At 51.4% G+C, this 9,835-nt stretch overlaps 1 protein-coding gene across 2 annotated transcripts in view; it reads left to right on the top strand.

Annotated features, from left to right (window-relative positions):
* Positions 1–549: 549 nt before the first annotated feature.
* Positions 550–9,835, top strand: part of LOC104124043 (ectonucleoside triphosphate diphosphohydrolase 2) — an 11,009-nt gene continuing 1,723 nt past the window's right edge. Inside the window, exons 1-7 of one of the 2 annotated variants that reach the window (XM_009636347.2) lie at positions 550–693; positions 2,920–3,037; positions 4,704–4,854; positions 5,614–5,773; positions 6,916–7,140; positions 8,247–8,519; positions 8,783–8,878. In XM_009636347.2, coding sequence (XP_009634642.1) covers positions 580–693; positions 2,920–3,037; positions 4,704–4,854; positions 5,614–5,773; positions 6,916–7,140; positions 8,247–8,519; positions 8,783–8,878 — 1,137 coding nt within the window. In that variant the 5' untranslated portion in view covers positions 550–579. The remainder of the gene's footprint in view (positions 694–2,919; positions 3,038–4,703; positions 4,855–5,613; positions 5,774–6,915; positions 7,141–8,246; positions 8,520–8,782; positions 8,879–9,835) is intronic. The other variant, XM_035891923.1, reaches the window with a different exon arrangement.

Genomic DNA, 9,835 nt, shown 5'->3' with positions numbered 1-9,835 from the left:
CCCCAGCAAAGATGAAACCAGCCAGAGTCTCCTGCATGTGGAAACCCAAACGTGCAGATGTTTTCCTGTCCTGGGTGCTGCCTGAGAGCAAACGAGGAGGCAGGAACAGTCTGAAGGAACCAGGCAGAATGCCCACGCTCTGCCCCAACCTGATCGATGCATGCTTGCGGGGAAGCACCCCAGATCCACCCTGGAGCCCTCAGATATAAAGTAAACCCAGCAACAAGGAGTTTCCCCACTGTGTAGCTAGCACTGCCAGGCACTGAATACCAAACGGATGAGCTTTGCCTGCTTTCTGCTTATTACACAGCTGAGTTAACCTCAAATTTCTGTTTACCTCAACCCCGATGCCTAGGGCAGTTTCAAGGTTGCACCGATGCCTTTGCAAAGCTAGTACTGGAACAGGCACAAAGCCGTCGTTTTATTTATTGCATGGACCGATGGAAGGGAGAACTGCCTGATGAGCTGCAGCTCAGCCCCGCCTTTCTTCTCTTTTTAAGGGTTGTAAAAAGCAGCTGCTGTCAGTTTGCTGCTCTGCTCCTTCCTCTTTTGACTCTTTGTGAAAGGAGAAAGCACTTCATGTCTTGGCGTGAGCTCCTTCCCCCCTGTCTGGTGATCGTAGCGGGACTGACGGGCATCATGCTTCTTTGCGTCTCCACTAAAGATGTGCCCATCACCCCTCTCAGGACCAAGGTAAGGGCATTCGCCTGCCCGAGGGGCGACCACGCCGGGGGCCAAGCGGGGCAGCAAGCAGGGAACCTCCTCCTCATCCGTGGGGCTGCTTCTTAGGGAGAACCTGCCTTGTGCAAGCCAGGCATTTAAACTAAAACCTGGTGCGTTTTGTTGCTTTTTACATTCATTGCACTTCTGACTTAGTTACTAGCCCGAAACAACAAACTGAAGAGGGGACTAGAACAAGACTGCAAGGATGGGTTTGCCTCCTTCAACATGCTGTAGCTTTTCAAACCAAAACGAAGCCAACCCCTTTGGCTGGTCAGGGAAATTCAGGCTGGATATCATCCAGCAGAGGTGCTCACCACAGGCTGAGGAGAGGCAGCCCATGTCAGGAGCTACCCCAGAGTGGCAAGGGACCAGTGGTGTCAGTGGAGGGAAAGACCCTCTTGAAAGTCAGTAGGAATTTGGCCCTGAACTGCTGCTTCTGAGGTTAAAAAATAAATAAATAAAAAAAATTATCTTCCATGCCTTCTGTCCTCTCTTGATTTAACTGAAGGGCCGACCTGCTCTGCACAGCGGGGTCAGATCTGCCCAGTGACCAGGAGGTTAATGCCCATCATCTCTGCCTCTTGATGCACCGCTGCTGAGGTGAGATCAGTGGCACGCTATGATTTACTCAAACAGAAGTAGGTTAACCTGTGCGTTTAGAGATACTACTCCTCCTCCATGCTCCTCTCAGAAACAAAATCAGATTAAAAACCCCCTCATCACTCCATGCTCTGCCCAGCGAGCGCTCTGCCCTTCCTGGTGTTGAGCTGGGGCAGAAACGCAGTGATCCCCTCTCCTCCCTTGCACTCCCAGCAGCAGCCTCTCATTTTGTGAAGGAGGAAGAAAATCCAGGTTTCTCTGCCAATACCATTCATTTCTTCCTCTTCTGCAGCAGCCGACATGTCCCTGCAAGAAATATGTCCTGTCACTTGTGTGGGAGGGTGCCAGCAGGCTTGGACAGGGAGCTCTTGCATTTTTGCTCCAGCTCCAGTCCCACCAGCTTCTGGCCCAGGCACTGTGTCTGGTACAGCTGGGAGCTCCCAGGAAGGCAGCAGGCAGCCAGCTTCGCTCAGAGGCCGCAGCCAGGCTCTGTCTTTGTGCTTAAAAGCCTTCTGACGGTGTTAACATCAACCTCTCAGGAGGTTTCTCCTCCCACTCAGTCACAGCTTACAACTATTTCTGTACAAGATACAGCTTAGACCATGCACTACCATGTACCTCCCAGATCTAACAAGTTTCTTTCCCATCTGCATAGGAGATGTCCCAGTTTGGGATCATGCAATAGGGGGGGAGAGGAGGAGACCCTAGGCTAGCACCAGGACTATTTTGAGCGTGGGGACATCCAAAACAGCCACAGAGCTGTGCTGCAGGGTACCCCAGTGGCCTCTCATCTCCTAACCTCACATACGAGGTGCAGCTCAACAAGGCTCAGTCAGCAGCAAACAGGCCAGACGCTGGGCTGCAAAGAGACTAAGAAAGCCCTCAGCCTCCCTGCTAGGCAACAGGAGAACTGTCAGAGGACAAGGTGTTGAGAAATCCCACGTTCCCTGCTGCTGTTTCTGCCAAGCCAATATCTCGGTCTCCCCGGGGCTGCTGCGTTGGGCAGTGTATGTGCTGGCTGGTCCCAGCACACTGCAGCTCCCACAGGTCTGGCACGTGTCAGGGCAAACCCAGCCCGTGTCATGCCATCTCGGCAGCTGGGCATCAGAGCTGGGAGTCTCGGGTTCCTCAGAAGCAGGAACAAGCTGCAGACCTCCAATTCCTGCACAAAGCCCTTATCTCTCTAGCAAAAAACCAATCCAGCAGCAGTTTGAGTCACAGAATCAGCTGAGAGTCTGTATAGTGCCCTCTCCTACTGCTTTAGGACCTGTTTCTCCTGAGCTCCAGATGCTTCAGCTCTCAGAGGAAGCCCTCTACCTGATTTCAGGAACAGCTACAGAGCATGCCACTGTAGGTCAGACGTATTTCTGAGTGGTTTTCCTCTCCTTCTGCTCCTCATGTATATTCAGAAATGCAGGTGGCTGACTGCAAATCCACATCATCTTCTGGCTTCACCCTTTCTGTGAATGAAAAAAGCTAACTCAAATATGGCAGTGCAGGCCCATGGGCTACGCAGGATACCTGCATAGAGCTGAGTAAGCCCGCAGTAACAAAGCAGCATGCAGGTGTTCAAACAATGTTTTTGGGCTTTTCCAGTATGGCATTGTTCTGGATGTTGGCCCATCCCGCACCATCCTTTTCATCTACCAGTGGAACCCCACCAATGCAAACAAGACCAGGGTGATCAGGGACTGCAGTTCCTGTCCCATACAAGGTAAGGTGCCCAATTTGTGCTTGGTGGTCTGTGGGACTGGCATTGGATGGGTGGAAACCTAGAGAACTGGGCATGGACCATCGCTGCAGTTTCCTTGGCTTCTGTATCACCTAGCTGTACACTGAAACAGCAGCGACAGCGAAGCACAGGCTGCTTATTTTCGGCATGGGTCTTCTCAACACGGGCAGATTTAGCCATACACAGCTGGATGTCAGAGCACTCAGCAGTAGCAGGTGACAGGGTTTTTTTGCCTGCTGCAAGCAGAGAAGTGCACAGAGGGGCTGGGGCGGGTCCTGATGTCCATGTGGATCAGTGGCAGGGCCAAGGTTGCTGAGCTTCTCACCTAGGCGAGACAGTGAACAGCAACGGAGACAAATCTGGCTGCAGAGTGACTCCTGGTACCTTCTGCCTTCTCCTGACTGTATGCTGGGCAGTAAGTGGTGTAGCTCCAGGACAACAGAGGTGCAAACACTCCAACCCCCTATGCGAGGTTTGACAGCATAAGAATGTGTTCTGTTTGGTTTTAGGTGTCATGTTTTGGAGAATATTGCGGTCTTCCTCATTAGTTTAAATCACTTTGACCCTGCCAAAGGCAGCTGAAAGGGTTCCATGCATTAATGCACGGGGTTTTCCTTCCCTATCTCTCAATCTTGCTTTGATATTGAAGCCTGGTTACAGCAGGATGCTGGGAAAGACTGAACTCTCAGTAGCAGTGTTCTGTGGGAAGGCAGCTGCACAACAAGCAGGGAGGGGGGCTTGTGCCCTTGCAGACTGTAAGCAATACAAACCACATACAAAAGATGCAGTAAGAGCTCCCTGAAACCTTGTGCACATCCCTTGGCTGCTGCCATGTTCACTGGCTGGGTTAAAAACAGCAAGTGTAGCTCAGCGCAGCGGTTTGTTGGCAGCAGCAGCAGCAAGAGGTCCAGGCAGGTCTCTTGCTCAGATGTGAGAAGTTGTCCTCTGTCTGCATGGTGGTGCGGTCACAGCCTTTGAGTGGCCACAGGCAAGCTGTGGCTCATCCCAGGGTTGCAAAGCACATGGTGAGTCAGTTGTGCAGCCAGGAAGACGAGCGGGCCAGAGGATGGGGAAGCGAGGCTTACTCTGGGTGGTAGTTCAAACCCATCATTTAAGACCCCATTGAATCTTGCTGGAAAGATGAGTCAAAGCTTGCACACAGCTTCTCTCTGCACAGCACCCGCTTCCTCTAGAGCAGAGGAGCCTTGCTTGCAGGCGCAGGGCTCGGAAGCCACCTCCACCAGCAAAAGAGGAAGTGGCTGGGGGAGAGCGCTGACACATCATCCTCGGCTCTGTCTGGCAGCATGCCCTTCTGCTTATCTTTATAGTGGCTAAAGCCATATTTCTTCTGCGGGCTGAGACAGCCTCAGCTGTTGCAGCAGTCTTTTGGCTGATACGTGGTCATTTATGGGATGCCTTGGCAGCAGAGCTACCGTTCTCTTTGTGTGATGTAGGATTTACATGTGTGTGCTGTTTTGCTCCCCGCACCGTATTTTAGCAGGATGGCTACCTGGAGGAACTCCTTCATTCTGCCTTTGACAGGTCCTGTCTTTAACCATGCCCTGGGACAGCAACCTCTTAGGTAACGGCTCTCACACCTCACCCACATCTTTCCTTAGAAAATTTCATTCTTTCCCTTGGTCCTCAGGTCTAGGAGTCTCCAACTACTCAGGTTCTCCTCAGAAAATAGGGAAGAGCTTGGAGCCATGTTTGAACTGGGCCCAGAAGTTGATCCCGGCAGAGCAGCACAGCCAAACCCCCCTCTACTTGGGAGCAACCGCCAGCACAAGGCAGCTGAAGTGAGTGAACGTTGCAAACCCACACCCAGAGATCAGGACACATCACATGCATCATTCTGTAAATGCATCTCACCTTGTCTGCTCTGCAGTGTTTCATGCCTAATCCGCTAGCCAGGTAAACCTTCTTCAGGTCCTCAAGTGCTCAGGGGAGTGCAGCACAGCTGTGTCTCCGTACTGTCCCACCCGGCAGCCACAAGGATGACAGTCTTGCTACTGCTACCAGCCTGTGTAAACTCTCCTTCACAATTAGAGCTTGGAAAAACATTTGTCAGTCTGGAAGCTGAAGCATTTCCAGTTTATGTGACAACCCACATGGGCTTGCAGGGGTGCTTCTTGCCAGCAGGTTGGGAGCAGTGCTGGGAAGATCCACCTTATCATACATGCTCTTGTAGATCCTGCTCTCAACCACCTCATTACTGGGACCTTTATCTCCTTTTAGACACTGGGGAAAAGTAAGGTCTGGAGGGGGCCAGGTCAGTGGGGCAAGGCCACAGGATCCCTTGGTGGCAGAAGGTACCGAACTCCTAAATTCTTGAATGGTGTCACGACTGCTCAAATCATCCCTCTGCCATTCTTGCCCCCAGTGCCGTATGAGGGGAGAGGGGAATAGCAGCAGGAGCAGGATCATCATTGTGTGCCTCTGTGCCATTACCCAAAGCGGGGAGCACAGCAGAAGCCTGGCAGCTGTGCCCCCACCACAGGCTGCTCCTGGCAGGGTCCTGTAACAACAAACGTGCCTTCTGTTTCTTTTCTGTTTAGCCTCACCCATCCCACGCTCTCTGACGATCTCCTTGCAGCCCTGACTGTGGCCCTGCAGTCATCCCCCTTTGACTTTCAGGGGGCACAAATCCTGTCCAGTCCAAAGAAGGAAGCATTCAACTGGGTTGCTGTTAATTATGTCCTGGAGAACTTCTTTAAGGTAAAGGACAATCCTGCCTGGGGAGTACAGAACTGAGCTCAGCAACTCCCATTAAGCAAACAGCTACACAGACACGTGGAGGGGTCATTAAAGCTCTGAACTTTAAACAATGCTTAAGCACAACTTCCACTGTCTTTTAGAGAAGGTAGGTTATATCCAACACCAGCTGGCAGCGGGGCATGAAATGGTTAAAATTAGGCTGAAGAATCAAACATCTAATATAGCCTTCCATGGACATGTTCAAAGAATCATAGAATTTTTTAGGTTGGAAAAACCTTTAAGATCATCAATTCCAACCATTCCCCTAACCCTGTCATCCCACCACTAAACCCTGGCCCTAAGCACCTCCTCTGCCCGGCTTTTAAATCCCCCCAGGGGTGGGGACTCGACCCCTTCCCTAGGCAGCCCCTTCCAGTGCTTGACAGCACTTTTGGGGAAGGAATTTTTCCCAATGTCCAATCTAAACCTGCCCTGGCACAACTTGAGGCTGTTTCCCCTCGTCCCATCGCCCGTTCTCTGGGGGCAGACCCCGCCCCCCCCCGGCTCCCCCCTCCTGTCAGGCAGTTGTAGGGAGCGATAAGGGCTCCCCTCAGCCTCCTCTTCTCCAGGCTGAACACCCCCAGCTCCCCCAGCCACTCCCCAGCAGCCTTGGGCTCCAGACCCCTCCCCAGCTCCCTTGCCCTTCTCTGGACACACCCCAGCAACTCAACATCTTTCCTGTAGTGAGGGGCCCAATACAGTTGGCCTAGCAGATGTGAGGCTTTCTGGGCAGGATGCTTACATAGCCCAGCCCTGGAGTGTCAACAAAAACTCCACTGCCCTGAGCCTGTGCAGCTCTAGCTCAGCACCACTGGCAAACAGGCTGAGACCAGAGCCTCAAACAGCCACCCAGGGTGGTGAGCCCTGTTTGCTCTGGCTGGCTGTGGGGAGCTCTCTGCGCAGAAGTCTATGCCCATGCAGTGGCTCCTCTGTTCCTTCCAAGGCCACCAGTTCAGTATCCTTATGCCCTGTGGGCAAAAAAAAAGTTGGGCTGTACTGTAGCAGAAAGCTGTTTTCTGTCTGTATGCAATAATGCTTGCATCAGACCATGGCCCAGATGTAGAAGTCTTAAGAACTGACCTCTCTGGTTCTTTTTGGGTCAGTACGACTGGCAAGGACAGTTGGTCCCCCCCAGGAAGGGGATGGAAGGAGTCCTGTCCCTGGGAGAAACCTCAGCACAGCTCACTTCCAAGGTAGAAGGGAACCAGGCACTAAAAGAGAGAGTGAGGCTGCAGCTGTACGGGCAAACACACAACGTATACACTCATCACTGCCCCTGCCACGGCATGGACCAGCTCCGCAGCAGGCTGCTTTCTATGCTCATTCAGGTGAGTATCTGCCAGAAGGGCATTTGCAAGGCTCCTGGACACAGTATCAACCCTCTGCACCCAATGACAGATGCATAAAGCATAGCTGCTAATGGGCAAAATGTCAATCGCTGTCTTTATTTGCAGGCATTTGCATGTATCTAAAGAAGCCCAGCGCATTTGTCAAACATACTCTCTATGCTCAAATTGATTCCCTCCAAGCAGACACATGGGCACCCATTCCAGAGTTTCCCACTTGCATGCTCTGTTTGGCTCCTTACTTAACACACATGAGCACAAAGTTGCTCTCCAGAGGTGCTAAGATCACCTTCAGGGCAGAGCAAAGCAAAGACTTCCCTTGTCTCCTCTGAACTTGCTCCTCCATCCTAGAAGGGGAGCCTAAACAGCACCCACAAACCGACTGGGACCTTTCATTTGGGATATTTCTGTCCTTTGCTGACTTTAAGCACTCTTTAAAAGAGCAGTATTTCATTTTTAAAACGTACAGGTGTTTCAATTCTCCCAAACTGTATTTCACTTGAGGGGGGAGGTGGCAGGACCTGATGCAAAGTCAGGAATCGGTCTCCACCAAGACTGAATTTCTCAGAAATAAATTACTTACTGCCCATCCACTTGCCTCCCTATAAACCACGCCTCCCCTTATCTGAGACTTGAATGTCCCACATGGGGACCCACTTCACCCCAGTTATACTGGGGAATTCCTAGAGATGAGAAACACTAATTCTTGCAGGGCTGAGCCATTCGAAAGGTAGACAGGACCAGCCTCTTTCCTGCAACTAGAAAGAGTACAGGATTAATTGAAATTTTATTTCTGGCCTAAGTGAGAGCAGGTAGGGCTGGGACAACTCAGCCTTCCACAGCAGGTCCAGTCATTGAGCTTGCCCTGAACTCTGTGAGAGCTGGGAGCCTGCTGCATTGGTCTGGGCCTTGCAGTTGACCAGCCAAGATAGGCTGCAAAAGTTTTGCCAAGCCTTGCCTGCTCAATTACAACATTGCGGTGCCAGGGGAAACTGTTCCCTGTGTTATATTTTGTCTTCCCTTTGTGAAGCCCTGGAATGCCAACCTCCTCTCTTACTGCCTCTGTCCTTATTTTATTCTGCCTCTAGAATCAGAGCAGTGCTAAACCCGTGTATAATCCCTGCTGGCCTGTCACCTACACTCGAAAAGTGCAGTGGCAATCAGTGCATGCTGGGCCTTGTGCTGCCAGTAACGACACATCGGACATCCCTGGCCCTGAGGAGGTCTTCACCATCACCGGCTCCAGCAATCACACCGCCTGCGTGATACTTGTGCAAAGCCTGCTCAACTCTTCCACTTCCTTCAGCTTCTTCATGCATTCCCTCAGCGATGTTTTCAAGCCCCTCCCGACCAGGTTTCTGGTGGGTTCTCATTTACACTGGGGTAGGCAACTGGTAGGGAGAACCCATGAAATGGGACCAGTTTAGTCATTAATAAATACAGTGGGTACAGCCACACTGTGCCCTCTGCTAGCCAAGAGGGCCAGTGCTCTGGCTAATGCTGCATACACAATGCATCCTGGCAATGCGTCTCACAGCTACTGCTGCTTACTTTCCTACAGGCACTGTATGCAAGGATGCAGCGGCACAGTCCAACCTGATGACTATTTCTGCTGCTGTTGTAGGTGATTTCTGAGGCCATGGACTTCATGGGAGAAGCCATACCCCTTCCTGGCTTGGATCAGGAGGTCAACAGGTTTTGTGGGATGTCCGCCAAAGAGGTAACTGTGGAATGACTTAGGGTGCAGGGAGAGCGGGAAGCAAGGAACAGTCTGTTGTAAAAGCCCATATGGCTCAGCCTGACTGAGCCATAAGTTCCTGTCTCCCTCAGGGAAGAACTTGGAGTTGCCTGGGGTTTTATTTGTTTGTTTGTCGGTTCAGCTTTTTTGTTTTGTTTTTTTTCTACTTTGAGACAAAGAAACAAGCTCCACTCATTTTCCTTCCTCTCAAATCCCAACTGCTGTTGGTAACACCTGGACTTAATTAAACAAAAAGCCACAAGTACCTTTTGCTGCACATTGAGGAGTAAACAGGAAGGCATCTACTCACTCCTGTACATCATCTTGGTCTTCCTGTTATCCTCCTCTCCTTCAGTGCAAGGAACGCATCCTCTCAGACTCCAGGGACTTTCCCACTTCACTAGGGCCCATGGAGACCAAGTCAGGAGGGATTGGTATGTTCTTTCCCTCAGCTGGTGCCTTATGAGGTCACCCTCACCTACACTGACCAAGCATCCACAGTGACATTCAAATTGAACGATTTCCACAGGGTTTGCTAACGGGGTAGAAAAGGCCATAAGCAGTTCCCTAAAGCTTTCTCTTCTGGAGAGAAGAGAAAGATCTTGTTAGTGCTCCTATGAGAGAAAGGCTGCAGCATTAGCTCAACTTCATTAGAGAGCAGAGAATCATACCAAGCAGTTCACCCACAAGGAGACCTGGCTGCCAGTCCTGCTGCTCTTGGAACTGCCTGGTCTTTAATAAGATCGGAAAAAAGGCACTAGGAGGTGACACTGGTTCCCAGACCACAGGCCAGTGAGTGCAGGAAAGATGGTTTCAGGATGCAAACCCCTCCTCCAGTGCCAGTCAGTCCCAGAGCAGGAAAGGAGAGGTTATAGCAGGTCTGAAATTCAGCTATCAAATATTTACGTCTTTCCACGCCCCCCCCCCCCGCCCCCCACC

The sequence above is a fragment of the Egretta garzetta genome, unplaced genomic scaffold, assembly GCF_000687185.1.
Source record: "Egretta garzetta isolate BGI_Z169 unplaced genomic scaffold, ASM68718v1 scaffold143, whole genome shotgun sequence".
NCBI classification, from domain to species: domain Eukaryota; kingdom Metazoa; phylum Chordata; class Aves; order Pelecaniformes; family Ardeidae; genus Egretta; species Egretta garzetta.
Note: the sequence above shows the minus strand (reverse complement) of the source record. Positions and strands in the feature narration are given on the sequence as shown.